This window comes from Ursus arctos, unplaced genomic scaffold (assembly GCF_023065955.2).
Source record: "Ursus arctos isolate Adak ecotype North America unplaced genomic scaffold, UrsArc2.0 scaffold_13, whole genome shotgun sequence".
NCBI lineage: Eukaryota > Metazoa > Chordata > Mammalia > Carnivora > Ursidae > Ursus > Ursus arctos.
In genome coordinates, this window is record NW_026622797.1 from 1,456,506 (window position 1) to 1,479,809 (window position 23,304).

At 51.3% G+C, this 23,304-nt stretch overlaps 1 protein-coding gene across 3 annotated transcripts in view; it reads right to left on the bottom strand.

Moving 5' to 3' along the window:
- Positions 1–1,578: 1,578 nt before the first annotated feature.
- Positions 1,579–23,304, bottom strand: part of SMOC2 (SPARC related modular calcium binding 2) — a 155,336-nt gene continuing 133,610 nt past the window's right edge. For 2 of the 3 annotated variants that reach the window (XM_026488006.3, XM_026488005.4), the window contains exons 10-13: positions 10,752–10,851; positions 8,772–9,046; positions 5,611–5,648; positions 1,579–3,082 (exon numbers count right to left, since the gene is read on the bottom strand). In XM_026488006.3, coding sequence (XP_026343791.1) covers positions 3,065–3,082; positions 5,611–5,648; positions 8,772–9,046; positions 10,752–10,851 — 431 coding nt within the window. In that variant the 3' untranslated portion in view covers positions 1,579–3,064. The remainder of the gene's footprint in view (positions 3,083–5,610; positions 5,649–8,771; positions 9,047–10,751; positions 10,852–23,304) is intronic. The other variant, XM_026488007.3, reaches the window with a different exon arrangement.

A 23,304-nucleotide genomic window follows, 5' to 3' on the forward strand; every position in this document is an offset into this window, starting at 1 on the left:
GTCCATGTAGTATTATGTGATTAGGGAGAAAACCATCATCACCATCATCACCACCACAACCATCATCACCATCATCATTGACAACATATCATCACCATCATCACTGTCACTACCACCACCATCACCATCAATACCATTATCATCGCCATCACCATCATCACCATCATCATCACCACAACCATCACCATTATCACTGACATCATATCATCACCATCATTGACAACATATCATCACCATCATCACTGTCACTACCACCACCATCACCATCACCACCATCATCACCATCACCATCACCACCATCATCACCACCATCACCACCATCAATACCATTATCGCCATCACCATCATTACCACCATCACCACCATAAAGCCCTGACCTTAGTGCCACGTGCATTCTTTGTTGCTTGCATGATGTCTCTGTCCCCTTAGCAGTTTATGATTATGTTAGTCATTTCTGCACATTGATTCAAAAAAAAAAAAAAAAAGCTGATGCCTTTCACCTTGATAACTTTAAAAAATTCCAAGTATAACATTCGCGGGCATGATTTGTGAGTTGGTCAGTACACTTCCAAAAAATCTCTAACTTGGAAGTTTCTGACAAGGATGCAGGAGACTTTTTAAACATGAGCAGAGTTGGGGAGGGAGGCATCTATCGCCAAAAGCAGCCACACTAGGCATATAAAGGAAAGAGATCTCTGTTTCAGATTTGAAAACTTCATGCTTTGCAACAAGACCCGTGTGCCCTAGCCCGCACTCACCGGTTTGTTACCTTCTGGGGCCGCCTTGACTCTCCTGTTTGCCTGCCTTTATTCGAGCTCATTCAGCTCCCTGGAACCCCTTATCCTCTCCTCCCTGCTCCAGAACCCCGTCCAGGCCCCACCCCATCCATGAGCATTTCCTGAAGGCTGCATTTCCCCTAGCTCCATTCCCAGTGTGGTCTTTACTGTACAACCGACTTGTTAAGATTGAGTTTTACAAAGATGACTCTTTTCTGAGTAGAGAGAAAAATGTGCAAGAGTAAAAACTTACCAGAAGGGAGAAGAGAATTCTAAAGGAAGCATAACTGCTTAAGAATTTCCTGCAACAGCCCAACTAAAACGTAAGAGCCCTGGCTAGGATGGGACACTGGGACTGGAGAGGAAGGAGAGCCGGCAGCCTTCAGGTTTCTAGGTGTGGGACTGAGTAGCAGTAGCTTTGAGTAAGAGCCTTCTTTGTTTCTTCTGTTGTCGGCCACAGCAGCTGGCCGCAGTGCTCAGTCAGTACTTGCTGAGTGAGTGACTGCTTCCCATGATGGGACCCAACACTATATCCTTTGTGCGAGGCCCTCGGCGCCGAACAGAACCACTCACATCATCTCCCCCTGGAGGTGCAAGTCGCCACCCTCCCTGTTTTATGGAGCAGGAAACTAAAGCACAAAAAGTTTAGGTAACTTGTCCCAAGTCACACAGCCGTAGGGGCAGAGCCAGGATTCATTCACTCCGGCCCGAACTGCTGCCTTGGCCTCCTTGACATAGACAGCTTGAAGATTAAGCAACTATAGGAGGCTGTATTTTGCTGGAAAGAAAACAGTAAGCAGAGTTTTGATAGCATATTTTATTGGAATATAAGAAAAATGATTAAATTCAAAGTTCAGAAATATAAAGGATTATTCAATAAATTTAGGATCATAACTGTTTCTTAAACAATGATGACACGCACTTAAGCTGGTTTTGTGGCTCCAAAGTTTCGGGTTTTACTTTCGTACAGTTTAAATAAGTAAGAAGCCTCATAAAATATCTTCATGCATATTCACAGAGATCATTTTACATGATGTGTGTTGGGGAATTTGGGGCCATGAAGGTTATTTTTCCAACCAAAAGTTGGAGCTGGAATAGCATCACAACTTGGCCCACACCGCCCTCGGACCGTCCTCCAAATGGCTCCATCGAGCCAAGGGACACTTGCAGGTGGCCGCTGGTTGTACCCACGGCCCGGTCCTGCTGCTCACAGCGTGGGCATTCAGCGAATGACCCTGCTCTCAAGCTCCACTCGGGCGAATGTCCTGAGGCCATCGGGGCAGCAGGAAGCTAGGGAGCGGCAGGCGCTTGTCCTCCGCGGCCAAGACCAGCGTCCAGCACACAGCTCACGCTGGCTCAGCCTTCTCTACGGAGGATATTCCAAATTTGTTCAGTGATCGTCTGACCTTCCAGTAGGCCTCAGACTGGACCAGGGTAGGACGGGTAATGGTCATGTGTAAGAGAAGAAGCAGGGCAGACAAGCATGGGTGTGGTCATGCAAGGACTGAATCTACTTCTCTGAACGGTGGGCCTGTTTACACTGCCTCTGGACAGCAGGGGTAGTTCTCTAGTGCTCTGTGGCATGATTAATCCAAGCTGGAGGCAAAGCTCAAACAGAAGCTTGGAAAGGAAAAGCAGCGCATCAAAGATAGGTGGAAAAACAGTCTTTCCTACCAGGAAAGATGGCTTTCCTCCCAGTTATCAGATGGCTTAGTGGTTGCGTGACTCATGGCGTGAACAAGATCTCTGGACAGCAAAGCAACAAAAACTAACCCCAAATCCCAAGAAACAAACAAACCCATGCACTTGTTAGCTGCATGATGAGGACAGCAGCAGGATGCAAACTTCCATGGAAGCTTCCGACGTAGACTCAAAAATGCCGCGGGCACAGTGGATCGCAAAGGAAGTCGTCGTGGCGTGACTAGGAGGGACTGCCCTGGGTGGGGAGAAAAGCACAGGGTTGGGGCTGCAGGGCCTGAGGCTAAGATTTCTACTATGTCAACATGTGTAGGATAAAGAAATTAAGCTTAAAGCCATTCAAAACACATCTCCACCAAGTACAGATTTCCAAGGTCAAAAGAGGACACATACATTGTATGTGATTAGTTTTCTGAAGCCAGCCCTTCCATTTCACAGATTAAAGCAGTCTGCTTAAATATCTCATTTCTACAAAGTGAATTTACATTTAAAGTACAAAGTGCAAATACTATGTGTTTTTGTTTTGTTTTAATTGCTTTTTGGTGAGGGAGTCTCCCACATGTCTAGGACCGCCTTGGATGTGTGAGCCACTATCCTTGCTTCCTTGGCTGAAAAAAAGACAGAAACAGAGACGTCGTTAGGAAGTTTCCATGTTCCGTCTGTGAAGACTGAGACTTGCCTTCTAGGGATGTCATAAGCCTGCCTGTTGACAACAGGGCAGAAGCAATATTTTAAAAAAGATGCAAAAAGAAAAAGTGCTGATTTGATAACTTTGGGTGTGAGGATTAATAAAAACACAATACAAACATTAAGTTCCAACACTTCCCTCCTTCTCAGTGACCGGGAGTATCAGGAAAAACATATTGGCTGAGAAAATTAGCATTTGCTTTAAATATTTTAAATAGATTCAGTACATTAAATGTTCGGTGCAGTCTCCTGTCACTTTGGATTGGTTATACAAAATAATCTTAATAATCTAATTTATGATTCAAGTTTGATAAAGGCATCATTGATTTTTAATTTTTCTTTTCATCTGTTCCATTTACAAGTCTCTCTCTCTCTAGGAAGAAATGCAACTTGAAAAGTTGGTTTGCTGAATCCTAGAATTCTGCACCCTGACAGCCAATTAAAAGTAATTTGGAATGAAAAGGAGAAGCGATCTACAGTCTCCTAGATCTAATTTTCCAAGTGTACCAATTCCTACCGATATAAATTGATCCTTGCTTCTGCTTCATTAAACTTCAACATTTAGGAGACTTCTGGTCTGGCTCTCTCCCCCGATAAAGATACTAGTAGGTGGTCAGAAGAGAAAGGAGCTTATCTCCTGCATTGAGCTAATGGGAAATTCTGTGTTTTGATTTGTTGTGGATAAAGATAAGCCATCAGTATATTCCTCAGTTCTGGAGGCGCGTCAGAACTGTTGGAGGAGGGGCACCTAGGTGGCTCAGCGGGTTATGTGTCTGCCTCTGGCTCAGGTCACGATCCTGGGGTCCTGCGATCCAGTCCAGGCCTCCCTGCTCATTGGGGAGCCTGCTTCTCCCTCTCCCTCTGCCCCTCCCCCCAGTTCGCGCTCTCTCTCTCACCTCTGTCAAATAAATAAGTAAAATCTTAAAAAAAAGAACCGTTGGAGAAGATGGGGCTGACATTTTAGCCCACATCCCCGTCGGCGTGGGGGCGCTGCTCTGATCCCCTCTGAGTCCTGCTGGGAAAGACAGCTCGCTCTGTGAATTACCACCAGCTCCTGGGACCCCCAGCTCCCCTTTCTCGCCTGGCTATTCATACAGTGAAAGGTTTTGGTGCTTGGTAGCATGTTTTGCTCTTCGAAGAAACATCCACGCGTTAAGGAGGGCACACGATGTGATGAGCACTGGGTGTTAGAACTAATGATCGTGGACGACACACCATAAACTGACGACGTACTATATGCTGGCTAACGGAGCATCAAAACAAGGAAAGGAAGAAACATGCACGGCCTTCAGTGACTATCCCGTGCGAGCCACAGCTGGCTTTCGCAAGGGACTTAATCCCAGGGTCACAGTTTACAGTAACGCCTGGGAAGTCCGTCTATCCATCCCGACACCATAAAAAGAGCTGGAGAAGCTTCTGGCTCCTTTTTCTGGGAAACAGCTGAAGAGGGAGGCTCGTGTCTGGAACAGAGTTTACTTATGGTCGAGCGCCTGTGTGGCAATCATCACCACTGCATAATGACAACCGCCTACGGGCACCTCAGCTGGGGTAAGGGCTGTCAGACCCACGCCGTTCTAAAGCCTAAGTGATTTGTGGTAGGATTTAAAAAGCTAAAACTGTAAACACTTGCTAAACAAAGAAAACCCTATCACACGTCTTTCCTAATGAAATGGTTTTAAATTACACCCAAGGTGTGCACTGGAGGTCTCCACTCACCCTACAACAAACACGGGGCTCGCCTTAGGGAATGTCGCCCGACATCACACAGGTGAAGACAAAATAAATTACAAATTGGCGACTGGTCCTAAGAAGGGGGATTTGGCCTTGGCTTTGAGGGAGGGAAAAACGCACCCACTCCTGTTTATCCCCGGAAAATATTCTTGACTTTGGATGGCTGTGGCCTGGGGAGCTGGGAGAGGCAGCCCGATTACCTACCGTAGCTGAGCACGCAAGACACGGGGGTCAGAGACACAGAAACGTGTTCGTAAACACAGCGGGAAACTGGAAACCCCTTTTGGAGCAGAAGATTTGTCTCCTTACATCCCCAGATGAAAAGAAAATGTTCACCTGAATGCCCAGAGGGTCTCCTGTCCCTGCAATCTCCTTCACAAATTATAAGAAATAAATTGTAAATCCCTGGATAATTGTTTTAAAAAAAACATTTCCACAAAACAACAGGACTTGAACTTTTTTCTAAAAATAACAAAATGAAATTTCAAATGGTAAAAAAAAAAAAAAAAGACAAAATCTTCAAGTTGATGATTTTGATGGAATTTTGCAAAGCTCTTTTGGCCTCCCAGGGAGGGGTCTGTGTATCAGACACCGCCTCTCCTGGAGGTTTATGTCTCGAGAGGTATGTCATCTTCCCAATCTACAGGACCCTGAGTTTTCGTCGCCTATAATTAAACTGGCGAATTATTAATGCTAAAATACAGACTATAATACTCACCTGTCTATTAGAGGTGCTTTCAGCATTAGCTCTTGGGGCTAACGGAAAAACAAAAAAAAAGACACTATTAAAAACCAAATACTCTTCAGCTAATGAAAGTTTCAATACGATTTTTCAGGAAGGGATCAAATTCACTTTAGGAAAGCGTCATCAACTGGCAACCTTACCGACATGAGAAAATACATATACAGGGAAACAGCACAGATTATCAGCAGTGGCTTTTAAAAGTCACGACGTCCACACTTTACAACAATAAAAATGTTCTTGTCCAACTACAGAGGAATATTTCATTTTACCAAAACTTGCAAAGCGCTGTCTACTAACCAGACGCCAGTCTTACCCGTGCTAAACTCCCCCCGGGACAGGGGCCCTGGGCAGGGTGCAACACTGGTTCTTCAACATCTTTGGGGTTTTTATTTAGATCAGGAGAAACTAACATGTACGGCTCAAAATAATTTTTCCAAATCCTTAAGGGAAATGGAAGGTGGAGGGAGATGCCTGAGATGCATGGTGTTTGCCCTGTGGCCTCGCCACGTGGCCTGTGGTGGCAGGGCAGTCAGGGGTCTCAGACTGGCATCCCGCGGGCACTCCTGGGGTCCAGCTCCTCAGCACCTGCCTTCCTCCCTGGCTTCTAGATGTCCCTCCACCTCCCTGGACTCCCTCCTTCCTCCCCGCTGGCTCCTTCCTCCCCCCTGCCCGCGGAGAGTGCCACCCCCAGCAATGCAGGGCCGCGCACCGCAAGGCCACACCAGGAAAAATACACGACTACCACAGAGAGGGAAGGAGTGATTCGCAGCCACCTTGAGCGGCGTTCAGGGACAGTCGGGAGTGTTTACGCCATTGGTAACAACGGACACCGACTGTGCCAGGTGACCCCGTGGACAACAATCCGTCCGTCAGGCTACACGCCTGAAAGGGACGCAGCTAGCATGGCAATTTGGCTGAAAGAGAGAATTTGGTCAAAAATGAGTATTTCTTAATTGCTGAGTTTCTGTGTAATGATCATTTTGGAGAATCATGCGGGAATGATGTAATGTTCTATGAATGTTTTTTCAGAAATATTTCCTTTCTTGGTTGTATCGTTTCTCAATAGTTTCAGTTAATTTTTTTCTTTTCCGCTTATTTTTGTAATAGTGAAAATTTAAATCAAACTTTCCAGTAATATCTCTTAGTTGCAATACTTTAAATGCAAAATCTTGTGTAATATCGTAAATTAAGTGAGATTAGGAAGTACGTGGGTGATGACCCCATCTTGCAGTAAAATGTCGTAACACACGCACATATGTGAGTACACGCACAGAAACATTTCAGGGGAAGATACAGACTCGGATCTGACTATGTCTAAGAAAAAAGTCACATGCTATCTGTTTTTTATTTAACTTCTGATTTTTTTTAGAGAAAACACGCATTGCTAAGTAGTGAGTAAAGATGTAGGAAACAGAAGACACTGGTAACAGTTTGCATATTTAGAGCGCCCAGACTAACCCTCTCCTGAATGCTGAGGTTTCTCTGGCTTTTCAAAAGCAATTTCAAAGTACACAAGGCAGGAGGAAGGAACAAACTGAAAATTGAAAATGAAAATAACAGTAGGAAAACAGAGAAATTCCTCCAGGAAAATAAGAGCTGCAAAATTAGCTAATCATGAATCCAAATCCCCAAAGCTCATTTTTGACCAAATTGCCACTTTTACCAAATTTTAGCTGGCTTTTTCTTTCTTTCTTTCTTTTGGAAGGGGGTTCGTCAGCCATCTCCTCAGTTGCTAATGTGAACGTAAAGCTCAGATGCATCTGTTGGTGTACAGCGACCCGAGGAGCGTAAATGATGGGTGTTTCTAGGGAAGGTGTCAAGGGAGACGCACTGAGCCCCGTCATTCACCGCCGTCTTCCCAGGCATGGGCACACACTCCCGCCCTCTCCCTGCGCCTGTCTGGTGCACGGAGACGCCTGGGACCACTCTGAGGGCTGTACTCAGACGTCACTCCCGCTGAAACCGCCGCTGAGCTCCTCGGCCAGAGCCCAGTGCTGCCTCCCTGGTCCCAGGGCCACACTCGCACAAACCGCCACACCCCATGGTGCGCTCTGGCTCCTGTCCTGTAAACTGTGAGCCCTGTGGGCTCAGCTCCATTCTCCACCCGCACCCTGCAGGGGGAGCCACGCGGCGGCCCCGTATTTTTGCCACTGGCTTCTAGATACTTCCAGGACAGCCTGAAGTGCCAGTGGTCTCCGAGCTCCTGCACACACTCTTCCAAAGAAGCCTAAGTCTTCTCAGATTAACTTCTCACAGAAACATTGGCAAGGAGCGTTTCACAATCCCCAGATCCAGCCTGGAACCCACTGAGCTGGATGATGCCGAGCGACCATTACGACAAGAACTGAGGATGCGGGGACAAGTCAGAAGGGAACCGGCCACGTGGGCCGGCAGCTTGGGGCTCCGTGTTCCACCGCCGAGCTGCAGACACGGGACGGCCGTGCTGAGCACGATGAACTGATGCCCCAGCGTCTACTCTCTAATCTGGTCGCCGAAATCCGTAACAGAAGAACAGAATCATAAAATACCAGTGACACCGGGACCTCTGCAAACCCTCCCCAGCACCCGTGATGCACTCGGGGAAACTGGGTCCAGCACACGCATGCAGCAGGCGGACGATGTTGGGGTCCAGCTATTGTAGGGCTTCTGGGTTTCTCTCGACAACAGCTGGTTTGCTAGGCCACACCCACCTTAAAAAGATGCACGCACCTGGGAAAACAGCTAAAACAATGTTTCCAACAATCAACGTAGCTGGTTGGGATAACAGGAGTAATTTAACTGCCTAGAAACGGGCCTGGACCTTTGGTTGGAACCCACGCACGGGGTTCTCGAGTGACTCCCAGTGGTTCCCAGATTTGCATTTCAGACACTGGGACGACAGAGTCTGGAACATCGGCCACCGCGGTCGGAGCAAGAGGACTTGTCTCCGGACAAACACTCGGCTCCTCCCCTGTTAACCGGCTTCCTTCCGACAGGTTGCCGATGGTCTGTTAGTACTTTTGCACCGACAAATGACCTGCAAGTAAGCGGCACCCTCCGGCCAAAAGGACAACCTGTACTTTTTAAGAAGCCAGTCGAGCAGGGGTCAAGAGCTGATGCATTGCATAGCGCGAAACAACGAGAAAGGCTCTTACTAGGGCGTTTCTTTGCGTTTGCTTTACCTTCTTCTTTCGTCACCCCGAGGCAGCCCATCAGCTCTTGCACGGAGAGGGATTTGTCATTATTCACATCACAGTATTCGACGAACTTCTTCACACATTTTTTGGGTTTTGATTTTTTCCGAAGGAACCTCTTGAAGGGCTTAATCTCCTTCTTGCCAATATCCCCACTGGAGTTTTTATCCAGTAGTCTGAAGTACCAGTGGACCACGCGCTCCTCTAGTGTGTGGCTGGGGTCGGGTTCCGAAAGCCTGGAAGAGCACACGAGTCGTCAGACACACCGGCCATGCGGCTGCCTCCCCACCCTCGTCCGTCTACGGAAGGCACACGGTGCGCTCCAGCGCTCCCAGAAGGGGCGCCCCGCTCGTTCCTCCTATGGTGCTGATGCCTAAGCTGGCACAGGTTCGCCAACGATAGAACGATTTTTTAAAAAATAATTTAGAGAAAGGAATTTAGCAGAATATTTCAAGTTGGTTTCAAAATTGCAAATGGCACAATGAGTTTATGGGTGCTTATTACACACTTGGTGCTGGCCACGTCTTTAAGGAAGCCCCATTGTCCCACGTTCTGTGCTCCGTGGAGTTGGCAGGACAGCTTGCATATCAGTGCCCCCCCAAACCTGGGAGACCAAGGTTCTCGCTGGCATACCATTTTACACCGCAGGGTTACCAAAAGATGCAAATGAAAATACATCCAGACATTTTCCCTTGGATTAAAAAAAAACTTTGATATTTTAAGATACAAAGAACTAAAAACTCTCCTAGAAGGTCTGGCTTTGAGTCAAATCTTTGAACACGTCCCAGACGTTAAAACGTGCCTTCTCACTCAGTGGAAGATGAAGATGAACCTGTGCGAGCACCTACCGGCCCTTTCCCCACTGGCGTCCGTGCGATTCTACCCCCTCGGAGGGGGCTGTGCTCCCCCAAGGGGGAGACACTAACAGGTGTCAGGCATTCTAACGCTACCAAATATTTTCAGACTTTCAGAGATTTCAGACAGCAATTCATTTAATGCCTTCAATTCTAGTTCTCCAGATTAGAGCAATCTTTCCAAGAATATGTCAACTTGCAATGTAGGTCATTTTTTTTTCTAAGCTTAATTTACTGTCTGATTGTGGCATTTTCTGTTAGCATTGCCTTTTTCCTCTTCTTGAATCTTACCCTTAAGGAGAGAGACAGAGAGAGCAGAGCCTTTGTCTGAGGAGACTAGAAAGCTTTAGATCACGTAGAAGAGAAGGTCATCAAGGCTTTCTCAGGGGGGTCCAGTGCCAGCAACACCGTGCCCAGCAGCGCTGGGAGTGCCCTCCCACCCACCGGTAGCTACGGGACAGAAGAGCTTTGGGGAACTTACAGGAGCTCAGCTCAAAACCCCAGACGATGTGTGCAGAACGTGTGCCCTGCTTCCAGAGAGAACGTGCCCAGAGTTTCAGAAGTCACCCTCCGAGCAGTGTCCGTGTAAATAACGCCACTGAGGGTACATTCGAATCTTAAGATGGTAAATCTTATGCGATGTGGGTTTTTCTACTATAAATACATAGTATGTTGAAAACTTGAAATCAAACACCGTAATTCCAAGAATTAAAATCTACACGATAGCTCTAAACTGCAATTCCAAGGCTCGAAGCCATCGGAACGAGGGCCTCGCATTCTGTTCCGCTCCCACCTCCCGCCTGCCCGCCACCGCCCGCTGGGACCGCTGGGAATCCCAGGTTCCGGCTCTTCCCATGGTGACACGGCCCTGGGTGGTTTAACTGCATTACAGGGGAAACCTCCTAGACAAATCACCGCCAAGCGCACGCAGCACCGTGAAGTGTTGGCGGAGGCCTGCTTTCCCAGAGGCCCGCGGCCTCCTGAGAAGCTGCCCTGCCTCGGAGGCCCAACGGCCACTCCAGCTTCCAGCGTTCAGACACCTGGGGCTCCTTCTCGGCTCCTCGCTCCACTGTCGCATGTAACGTACCTGCCTGAGGAAGAGGGGTCGGAGACCGCGTGGACCATGTCAGTGGACAGAGCGTCCAAAATGCTCGTCAGAAACTCATTCTTTTTGGAACCAGGACAACCTAAAAAAATTAAGTACACACATTTTTTTTCATATTTCACACAACCCATGGAGTAAAAGAGTACTTTCTCTGTAATGAAAAGAAATGTTGTCTAATATTTGGAAATTAGTATGCTGGCGTACCTTAGTGAGCTCAGGTGAATGGTCATCTGAGCCCACTGCAATACACGTATTGATTTTGGATCACAATTTTTTTTTTTAGATGAAAGCACATGTAAGCTATTTATTTTTTTTAATTTTTTTTTATTATATTATGTTAGTCACCATACAGTACATCCCTGGTTTCTGATGTAAAGTTCGATGATTCATTACCTGCGTGTAACACCCAGTGCATCATGCAATACGTGCCCTCCTTACTACCCATCACCGGGCTAGCCCATTCCCCCACCCCCTCCCCTCTGAAGCCCACAGTTTGTTTCTCAGAATTTTTTAAAGACTTATTTATTTATTTGAGAGTGAGACAGAGAGCGTAGGCATGCCAGTGGGAGGAGGGGCAGAGGGAAGGGAGAGAATCCTCAAGCGGACTCCCCGTTGAGCACAGAGCCCAACCCCCATCTCACGACCCATGAGATCATGACCTGAGCCAAAACCAAGAGTCGGACACTTAACCAATTGAGCCACCCAGGCTCCCCTTTTGGATCATAATTGTTGTAAATGACAGGATCTAACATTCATTAAATCACTACACGGGACGAAGAGATTCGCAGGCTTTGGTCATCAGAGCAGCCGTGTCAGGGAGGTGCTATGACCAGCCAACAGCACATCTGAGGTCCTGGTGCTTGGAAGCATCAGGAGGCGCCCCAAGGTCACATGCTGGAGCAGGATTCGGCTGGAGTCCTCTGCAGGTGAGCCGGAGTCCAGCGACCCCGCAGGTTCAAGAGTCACTGAGTGTATGGGAAGCCGAGCTTCCAACAACGTGCTTTACCTGCAAGACAGCACCTGACCAGCAGCCCTCTTTCCCACACGCAGGCGCTGGGAACTCCCCAGACTCCACGCCTGGAACACTACTCCCCATCCTGTTTCAGGAGGAGGAGGGCAAGAAGGGCGGCAGCAGGGCTGTCTCCTCTGGACTCGGGAGGACGGGCCTGGGTGGGCGGGGGGTGCCGTGTTACGGCAGGCCGGTCATTCGGACGCCGACACGCTCTGCAGTCACACGTGCTCTGGTTTCGTCAATTTCCTTTGGACACTTGAGGTTCTGTTGTGATTATGCAAGCGCTTGTTAGCTGCTGACAGCAGGAATCTGTTTACGTCGGGTCCCACTTCACCACGTACACGTATCAGCAAGCAGATGCGAGTCCTCGCCAGGACAGGAAGAGCAGGGCGACAAAGCTGCGTCCCTCCCCTCTGATCCATCTGAGACTGTGCACTCGACTCCATGGGGAAATGCGCACCATCGCGAGAATGTTACTTTTCAAGAAAAAACTATGGTCTACTTAGCTATTCCCTCTGGGAGGCTGCAGGTGGGTTGCATGTGATCTGGAAACCCGGGGAACCTCCTGCAGCCGCCCGCACTCTGGCTGAGAGAGGACAGCGGCCTCCGCAGAGGGGGTTAGGGGCAACGATTCCAAGAGCGGCAGGACTGGCGGTGCTAGAACAGAGAGGACAGGCAGACCGGGCTCCCTGCCCAGGAGCGTGGTGGCGGGAAGCCCTCTGCACAGGGGAACCCCTCCAGCGCAGACAGGTACCTGCGGGCAGGAGTGCCCGGGGAGGAGGGTGTGCTTGACCGACTGGCCCCAACGTCCCGGGCGCCTGATCCTGGGGATCCCCACAGCCCGTTAGCCTCAAGACACCCGGGGAGGGATGAGCTGGAGGTAAAGATCTTGAGTGTCTGGGAAAAGGCCGGCATGTTGAAGAAAGCTCAGCAGGGAGCACGGCGCGTCTACTCTGCGCGGCAAGCATGACCTCCGTGGGGACACAGGCAGGTCATTACTTTGCTGCCGACTGAACCATATCTCCTGATGAAGAAAAGCAGCACATGGTTTCTAACCGGAAATGACACCTCGTCAAGAAACCAAGACTGCGGGCGCACGCAAGCTTTAGAATTCTTGAACACACAAAGGAATCAACATAAACGCTTAATTCCCTTCTAAAACAAGAAGTATTAAAGCAATCCTGCTGGAGATCTTGTCTACTCTTCCATAAAACAGGCTGGATTGCACTCATCTCCCTGCGTCGGTAAGGACTGTATTTTGTATAATATGTACTTTGGTCCAAAAAAGAACACTCTTCACTTTTATATGGAAAAGACGTTGAACTTCCTTTTAAGTAAAGAAGATAAATTGAAACCGAGTTCATCTCAGAAAGACAAAGCCGCGTCCCCTGCGAGGCCTTCCTGAAGGCGAATTCTGCCCCCCGCCCCGCATTGGCCTTCTCAGGGACTGCACACACTCCTCCGCTCACAGGGGCGCTCTGTCCGCACTATGGCACGCGTTCCACAGATTGCTGTTGAGAAGCCGGCAAAGGCGCTGGGCCCAGGACAGCAATCAAACCAGACGGGGCGAGCATCCCACGTCCTGGCCTGACCTGGCGGGACCACGGATTTACCCTGGACTTCCGGAGCACCTCGGCTACCGCTCTAAGGATTGTGTTGATGACGCACGAATGGGGTGCCATGTCCAAATCAGTGCGGAAGGTGGGGTTTGCCGCGATGAGGGTTCGGGGAACACAGTCCCACAGTCCCTGCAGGTGAAGGGTCGGGTGGGGCTGCAGGTCAGTTGGGCTGAGGGGCGGGGGTGGGGAGGCAGCTGGGAAAGGGGCCTGGCCTCTGTTGACTGTCCCTGTCCAGCCTCCGCCGTCTTGTTTGACGACGTTTGAGAGGACTCTCCTGGATGGAGAGGAGATCCCTCGTTCTATTCACGCTGGAGTGCTGTCTGTCACTGCATGACAGGGACTGTAGCTCAAAGATATTTCTGAGACAAAAAGGCAAATGGAAACGTAAAACGAGAAGAAATCGGAAGAAAAAAGTTCAGAACTGTAAGCGAGTTTTCACCACAAGGGAAGTGACAGAAGTAAAGGAATGGAAACGTCACCGTGACACGGGCCAGGTCTCGAAAACGTACCAAAGCAGCAACAGGCCTGGGGCCGAAGGGAGCCCGCCCCCAAGCCGCAGGGGCTTCTCCCACACACCCTGCCTCTGCATCACCGGCCGCTGCGGGAGGCAGACAGGCCTTCTCAGGGGCCAGCAGACCTGCTTGCGCACCCTGGCTTCTAGGGCCTTGGGGGGCTGCGTGCCGACAGGACAGCTGCCGGACAACGGCACAGGGCCCTCACCCCATGGCTCACCTCCTTCTCTCCCTGCACAGCTTCCCCTGGGGCGGCTCCACAGTCCCTCTAAAGCTTGTGTTGTTAAAACCACAGCCCACACGCTCCGACGAAACACCAGGTCACTGTTTATGTAGGAACAGCTGTCCACAGACTGTGCTCTCCGTCCGAACACGGAGCGGCCCTCGGAAGCCTCGGTCTGCGAGGCACCGTGCAGGGGTGGCCCCCCAGGAGCTCAGGCATGGCGAGCGTCCGGCTGCTGTCCACGGGCACACAGCTCACAGCCACTTGGAGACGCATGTGTAGAGAGAGAGGAAACCAGACTGCCTTTTCCAAAGCTACAAGCAGAATTACTACAACAATTTATTTACAAATCTGTGGCAAAATAAAGCATGTGGCTTAGCCTGAAGATGCTCTGTTGATCCCATTTATCTGCAGAATCCAAGTAAAACCCTTGGCATCCAATTAGATTTCCGTGAAAACACTTGAGTGCTAATCCTGGTTTGGGGCCGCAGTGCAGACGCTAGACTGTCCAGCAGCCACCGTCACTGGTCTCCACCGCGGCTGCAAACCCAGGCTGCAGACCGGCTAAGCCAGCTGCCCCCACCCACCCCACTCACCACGGCCTCTAGGGAGCCTGGTATTGATCGTGACACTTAAAAATCATCTGATTTGCTGTCTTTCAAGATGAACGCGCTCCTCACTTTCTATGAAACATCCTTACTTGTAAAAACAGAAGATTTTATCTAGAAATTACAGTTTCTTCTTTTCCCTTTTTCCTTCGAACAGACATCGGTGCACCTTCAGGACTTCTCCCATAATCACATCATGGAACTGCTCCCTGAGTCAGAGCCAGCGTCCCCTTCGTCCTGTCACCTGGCACGCTCGGGATGCCTGCTGAGCGGCAAATGATGGCCGTTTCCTCAGACTTCCATCAAGAGAAACATTACGTGGAGATAGTCTTTATTTCTGGACCCATGTCAGCCGACACTGACCCACGGGCGTGCTCTGACCACTGCCTAACACGTGATCACGTGGGCTCCTGGGCCACGGAAATGGGAAGGGGGCCAGGCCTCGCGATCGGGTCCTGCATTTCAGTGTACGTGGCCCTGCGGGGTGGGGGTGTCGGGGGTACCGACACTAATCAGCTTTCAAGCACCGAACGGTGAGGGGCCTAAAGTTTCGGCTGCCTGCTTGTAGGGCTAGTTCACGTGTACAGGGAACGGAGGCAGGTGCCCATTTATGAAAACAAGAAATAAAGTTGCTTTGATACTCATTGTTGAAAACACAAAATCTGGCAGAGAGAAGAAGGAAATGTCCAGGGCAGCCCAACAGCCCTGCGGCTGGCGTGAAGCCGTCAGAGACACAGAGAAGATGTGAGAGCAGAGACGCTCTGAAATCACGGCCCTATGCCAGTCACAAACACCGCACCATTCCCAGGCGCAGCTGGCTCCCCCCGGGTCGCTGCGGGGGCCAGGGCGTCTGCAACAAAGCAGCGACCCAGAGCATAGTGGGACAGGAGCGGATCCCCCAAGCCTTGCGGGGTGCCGGGAGCCACAGGAGGAAGCTTGGGGGATCTGTAGGATGACACGATCTGACTTACGGTCTCTTTGTGTCCCGTGGCCGCTGTGGGGGCCCCAAGGGAGCCGGGCTCCCCCTGCAGTCCAGAGACGGGCTTACTGAGACAGACACCGCGTGCGGCCACAGAGGCCTCCAGCAACGAGCTCAGGGCGCTCGGGGAGGAACAGGCACTCTGGGGAGTTCCAGCCTGAGTTAAATTGGGCCCCAACATAGCAAGCATGCAGAGAACGTCCTCGGCAAGACGAAGGCTCCGGTCACTCCTCGAAGTCCACCCTGGTGGAGGGACTCAGGCCTCTACCCAGCAGCCACGGAAGGAAGCGACGGTCCAAGCCGGCCCTGGGTCTGAGCGGCCCTTCGAGATGACGGCGTGAGAGGCACAGCCCCCCCGCCAGAGAAGCACGTCCTCCTTCAACCTTTTGTGAGGCTCACGCCTACTCACAGGTTTTAGAGCCCATACTGGAGACCATCAGTGAGGTCCACTCCCAAAATAAAGCCTTTAGGAAAAAGCAGGAAACTTTCCGACCTTAAGATAAAAATAAAATCTCGATCCTCATGTACGAACTCTAGTTTTTCTATCTTCTCTGTATTTACATAGTCTAGATATTTATTTTCGTATTGCCTTACTTTCAACACTTTTTCATTATTCTAAACAGAGAGGTTCACGGGCTTGTGACCCTGCTCTCATTAGTTAACAATACCTCGCGTCAGAAATCAGTGCTGGGCTTGGAAGCGGTGCCCGCAGGATTCTGGAATCACTGCAGAGCCAGCGCCCGCTCGGGGCCCGTCCCATCCTCGCCGTTACAGGGCTCGTCTGTGGAGGCCCTGGGGGTCCCTCGGCCTGGGACGTTCCAGAAATTCTTGGCCTTTGATTTCCATTCTCTCTTGGTTAGGTCATCTGAGTCTACGATGTGCACTAGGAATTCCGAGTAGCTGATAAGTTAATTCTGAGCATTTATCTTAAAGACAAATGTTTATATTTCCCAAATCTTCCTACGTTTGTTGAGGACAGCACTATGTCACCATTCACTCAATCACTATCTATAACCACACGTTCGGGGCAAAGTGCCATCTTTACCCTCAAGGAGCTCATAAAACAGGGTGTGGGCGAGCACACGTGGGGGAAAGTGCTCACGGTGTCCACAGTCGTACGTTCAGGGGATGGTCCGCTGCCCTCCGTGGAACACGACGCGTCTGTTTCAATGTTTCAATGTCTGATAAATATTCTCCCCAAGTATTAGGATTGTCTTTATTGTCTTTTCGAGGCTTTCCTGATTCAAGTCATGCTGTCCTCTCTCAGTGTCACTCAGGAGAACAAAACAACTACTTCCGGTTGACTTTTCTCCTAAAGCAAAAATTTGTTGATGTTCCCAAAATGACAACATTTTTCAGGCAGAGTGTTTTTAAGACCACTGAAAGTAAATAACGGTCCGATGTCTACTCTCGAAGCATTTGAATCCCTGTGGACGTCAGGAAGCCACTCTCACCATCGTGGGCATGCGATGACGTCGCACAATGGCCCCCCTTCACCCCAGTTCCTAGAATGAAAACGCCTCAACAGGAAAGAGCACGTCTTTGTTCAAAGATAAGGCAACTGAGAGGGAGACGCTCGGAATCAACACGGAGTCGACGTCCAACCAGAACGAACTCCAGCCAGGCCCATGGCTGCTACGCCCTCGGGAGACCGTGGTCCTTTGTGACCAAGCACCATGCGTGTCCGCAGGAAACGACTCAGGTCCTCTACCGTGTGCGTGAGCCTCGCTTCCTGTTTTTGAATCTGATTTAATTCACTGCCACGCCCTCCACGACCTATCACACACGTGGGCTTGCGTTTCTAAGACCATTTCTGAAACGTTTCCAGAGATAACTCTGTCGCCACAAATGTAGCTCTGAATTAGAAAGGCCTCGAGGTCTGCGGTTACTACCACAAACCAGAGGTAATAACAACGCAGCCTCGGGGTCTGAGCGTCCGCACGGCCCACGGCACCCTTGGAGTGTGTACCTGTGACCCGCACAGCGCGACTGAACACGATGCCGTCCAGCAGAAGAGTGACGTGTCCTTCTGGGGCTACAGAACCAGGCAGAGACCGGGCCAGGAGGAGGGTGACCCAGGCTGGAGGAGGGTGACCCAGGGTGTGGGACGGGGTCTCCTTTGTTTGCTCCCTGAGCCGGGCACGCACACCCCAGCCGGGGGCCATTCTGAGAGGCAGCCGTCCCCCGTCTGACGGCCTGGCGTCCTCTTGGCCAGCAGCTGGCTCCGGGCTCAGCGACAGGACAAACGTGCACCTCGTGGACAGTCCAGGAGCAGTCGGACTCCATCCAGGTGTTCAGGCTCAGGCTTCCTGCTCTCTGTTTAACAGAAGCAATTTAAGGAACCCTTTCCATTCATACAGAGAAAACTTTCTTTCAAACGAGTAGCTCATTGCTTTTTACTTCCAGTAGTTCGCGCTAATTGTTACCTCTTTCGTATCTATTGTGGGGAATTTAAGAAAGAACAGAAGGCTGACACCAGGATAGGCCGTCTATATGAACTGCAAAGCCGTGCAGATCCGTCCTTCGCCGTCATGAAAAATAAGCTTCCAATCTAGGGCGTGCTTGTCAATTGCATTTTATAGCACCGATGACCTTGACTGGATTCCAAATGGGATCCGTGTCACTAACCGCTCAACACGTGAAGACTGAGCGAGCGTCGCCCTCGCAGCCTGTGCTGTCTGGGGACAGAGGACCCCTGCTGCGTCCGCGTTTGCTAACCAGCACGTGAGCTGGGTGCGCGTGCGTGAGGGCAGGTGCAGCCACCAGACTCGGCCGTCTCACGGCTTCCCGGGCCGCAGCAGCGTCAGGGGCTTCCTGACTCCGAAACGAGTGACGGAGATGCGACCCGCCGGTGGCCTTTGAGCTCTGTCCCTGGAGTCCTGCCGACGATGTGAGGCACAGGATGTCCCTGACCTTGCATCCCTTCCTGCTTCAAGCACCCACAGCGCCTGTCCGGACACAGCCGTCTGCTTACTGACTCGGAGAGCGGACACGCGGCCGGCGGGGCTTTCACCGGCGGGCACACAGACACAGCACCTGCTTTGTTTCCTGCAGGCTTTGGCATTAGCGCCACACGGCCTGCACGGCAGCTCTCCCAGCGAGATGGTGTGTCTCTGCACGGTCTCCGTGCCCTTTACATCACGGATCACCTGGGCCGGGGACGACGGGCAGAGTGTGTACAATTCCAGAGCGGTTTCTGACCCCCCCTCGGCACCGGGGGGACACAGGTCTGAAGACTGGAATAAAGGGGCTCAGCGAGTTGTCAGAGGGCAGCCCCGCTTTCTGGGGGTGAGGGTATCTGTTCTTGTGGCAGCAGGGCCTCCACTGCCAAGCCCCCGAGAACGGGCCTACGTGGCAAAGGGGACATCTAAGACGTGAAGGCCACGGCTCCCTTCTGGCAAATACAACAGAGCCCACTCTGTAAGACCACAATAAAGTCATGTTCAAATAATGCTCAGAAACCAATGGAGAGCCACACACATTTTTTAAAGAGGTGAGGGAAACCAGAGGTGAGGCCGACCGTGTCTGGAACTCCAGGAGGCGCTGACGGCACCGCCAGGATGGCACAGATCTGACATGCTGTGCGGGAGATGTTCCCCGGTGCTCAGGCTGCCCAGAGCCCCGGGAAACCAGTGCCCTCCCTTCCAGAATGAGGTGAGGGGTGGCACTCGGAGAGCTCCTCTGACACCCGCTGAGAACCTTCCAGTGATGCGCGGCCACTCAGTGCCCTGAACCCGAGCTGAGTCAACAGACGGACACGCTCTCAGCAAACCTCACGAGAACCCTAAGAGGTGGGGAGTCTCCGTCATTCCCTTCCACTAACGAGCAGACTGCCTGAGAAGCAGCGGGCCGCTGACAGACCGTGGGCTCAGGCAGCTCCAGGCTCCAGACCCCCACCCACCTGCAGACCCCGAGGCTGGAACGTCTATCGTGGTCCCAACTCGAGGGCATCGCTGATCTGGGGACACGGTCCCGCACGTTGGCCCTTGCTGCTTGCTTCGCCCGTCTGCCCTGCCTCCGCCTCCCGCACGGGGTCGGGCTGCAGTCCTGGAGGGGACTCACTTCCCGTTCGCTTCCACGCAAGTGGCTGGCGCCCCGCTCCCGCTGCGACAGCCTCGGCATTGTCTTTGGCTTGGGGTAATTCCTAAACTATCACTGAATCTATCACAGTTGGTTTCCCCTTTCCTTAACAGAGTTCAAGTCCACGCGGACGAGGGTCCTGTGTCTATGTCACTGTGACCCCCGAGGCTGCGCCTCAGAGCACCTGTGCACACGCCACATAACCAAGGACCTCCTTCTGGGGTTCGCCTTCCCGTCATTTCTGAGAGGTGGGGTTTGTCCTCAGAAATGAGGACATGGATCAAACCCTCTGGGGCCTGTGTGATACGGTTTCTGAAGTTTTCAAAAATCAAAAGATTCCCTATGTATGCATTCCTCAATGTCTAAATGACCATCTGAGCACAGCAAGTGTCCCACAGGCCATCTCCCACGTCTCCTACACCCTCTGGTTCCCACAGAGGACCGACGCACAAGGGAAAGCTCTCCAAAGAAGACAGATGGCATCATTCCAGCTTACGTTCTCCAAAGAGCAGTGGGAATTGGATTGGCCTAGTTGCTCTCTGACACGCTCAGAAGAGAGAGAGCTCCTCGTGGTTCGGAGCGGCCCCTGTTCCAAGGGGGAGCTGGAACTGAAGGGTCGGCCCCTCCAGGCTTCACTTTGAGCCACTTTCTCTCATTTCCAGTGAAGATAAGGCAACCTCTCCTCAGGTGATACAGGTCAGTGACTTGCCATTTTGGGGTGAAGGCGTGAAGTCAGTGGACTAGAGTCAACGTCTAGTGAGCTCTGTGAGGGGCACTCCAAGACCCTGCCTTTAGATTTCTCGTTTTTCAAAAAACCTTTGCAATGGCATAAATGAAGAAAGACATGAATATTCTGCATATCAAACTTGGAAGTGCACAAAAACGAGGACGGGCTGTGATAGGCTCGATGGGAGAATTAACCATCATGGTGTCTGGACGTGGAGCCAACACCCAAAGAGAACGTAACAAAGAAGTGGAAGCCTGGGGGCGCCTGGGTGGCACAGCGGTTAAGCGTCTGCCTTCAGCTCAGGGTGTGATCCTGGCGTTACGGGATCGAGCCCCACATCAGGCTCTTCCGCTATGAGCCTGCTTCTTCCTCTCCCGCTCCCCCTGCTTGTGTTCCCTCTCTCGCTGGCTGTCTCTATCCTGTCTAATAAATAAATAAAATCTTAAAAAAAAAAAAAAAGAAGTGGAAGCCTATGGTTGGACTGCGCAGATATGGGGTGTATGGTGTTTTACACACCGACAAGCACTGATCTTAAACCAGTCAGTAAAAGGCAAATGGCTACACAATCTTACCCACCAGCCAGCACGGAAGAGCCTTCGATTCAGCAAGGAACAAAGGAGAGCACAAGAAATGAGAGATCATTTCAATACTTGGCTCCGGTTTCCTGCTTTTAAAAAGAGTATTTCACAAATAAATTTCCAAGGATAGAAGTTATGACATCTGGCGCCATTACACTGTGAAAAACCTGTTCTCGTGCGTATGGCTAAAGGCGGTTTTTGGAAATGATCTAGTTAAGGGAGTGCTGGCTATTGGGATGGAATATTACTGTGGGACATTGCTTCTTGTGTGCCTGAGTTAAGTCACTATGAACCAACTCAACCAGCCAGTCATCAACCAGGTGCCACAAAGTCTCCTGCCTTCTCAGACGAAGATGTCTGAAGACTCCGGGATGATTATTTTACTTCATATTTAGAAAGCATCCAGTCTGGAGAGGCCGAGAGGGGAACGCTGTTCATTTGTGAATGTTACGACTCACATCGATCTCTTAAAACTGTGTTTGTGATGCAAAGTCTATTTTGGTAGCTGGGTCTAGAGCAGCCCTGTCCTCCTGGTCTGCCATCATCATCATCACCCTCCCAGCCAGCGGTTATGAGCCTCGTTCGGGAGCCTGTGCTTCCAGCACAGCATTTCTGGTAAAGGGCAGAATCTTTGGAGAAAAGATTACATACATGCTTCTCACTTGGACCCAGAATCAATTACTACTACTGGAAATCCTATTTTCCATAGAAAAATAACCTAATAGTATGCTGGAATATGAAAACAAAACCAAGGAAACCACGTCAGTTTCTGTCTTCCTTGACTACAAGCTCTTCCCAGACACACTCTTAGGTGGACTAATTGGGAACTCCTGTTTATACATGTGCTTTGCTGCTCAAGGACCTCACCCCCTCCCTGAACACGGTGTATTTGCTGCCCTACTCAATTCTTTCCCGTTTTTAGTAAAGCAGCTCAAAGCTGTTTTTCTACAGGAACTCTTACTGCCTAGTTCAGCTGACATGACCCTCTTCTCCTCTAAGTTCCTGATGTCGGCAGCACCGTATACCTACTGGGACCGAGCTGGTGCCGAAGGCCTCATGCACTCCCGTGCTTTACAGGTCAGTTTTACCGGGATGGCTTTGAGTTTGGAAAACCAAGCTTTGTGTGTTTGGATGGATTCTTTCTACCCCACAAATCTCTACCACGGAGAGGCTCTCGAAGGAAACAGCCCGAGCCAATGAAAAAGACACTCCGCCAACAGGTAGTTTACCAGATGCCTGAGCCCGGGGACACTGGTGGTGAGGCTTCAGTGCTCACCGATCACAGCAGTGGCATGTACCCACGGCCCACCGTGCTTCCCAGAAGCCGACCACCCCCAAGTCCCCTGCCGGTTCCGAGCGATCGACTGGGAATGGGAGCCACGTGGGTCAGTTTCACGAGCGTGGGAGACACCCATGGTTCAGCGGAGCCTTAAAACTTCCCGCCTTAAGCCACGGAACACAGACAACAGCTCCCGGGTCCGACACAGCCCCTGCCCTGTGCACACATGTCGCTGCCCACCTAGCAGTGTGTCTTCTCAGCAGAGGGTCGGAGCGATCACCTCCGCCTCCCGAGAACTCGGGGTCCCCAGGGCTGCAGCACCCACAGTCTTACACACAAGAGGTGACGTGCCCCCACAGGAGTCCCCGCTCATGGAAACTCTGGCTGAATGACTTGTGTATCGTAGCCCCAGTTTCCCAGATAACAAACGTGGATTTCATCAACTCCTCAGAACCAGCGCTCAGGGAGCCCACGCACACCCAGGTGGGCTGACCTCTCTGGGGACCCCCGCACTGACCAGCAGAGCCCCGAGAGCCATGTTCCGGAAGGGATCCGAGGACATCTCGGGCCCCTCCCATCTCCCATCTCAGTTTTCAGACTGGAGAAATGAAGAGAAGGCGGTGACCCTGACGTCCGGTGTCTGGAGGATGAGCGAGGTCTCAGGCTGTGTGCATGGCGCCCCGCACCTGGAGACCGAGCCCCTGGTCCCGGGAAAGAAGATGCAGACACAGCCGCCCCACCCCCACCAGCCAAGGCTGCGGGCGGAGACCTTGGCGGGACTCTCCCCGGGGCCTGGTGACCTGCACTCAGTGAGGGGCCTGCTTCCCGCCTGCACCCCCACTGCTCCAGGTTGGGAAGCCAGCACTCTGATCCTCCCAGCGGTCCCCGCGGGACTGAATGCCCTGGATGTGTCCCCTC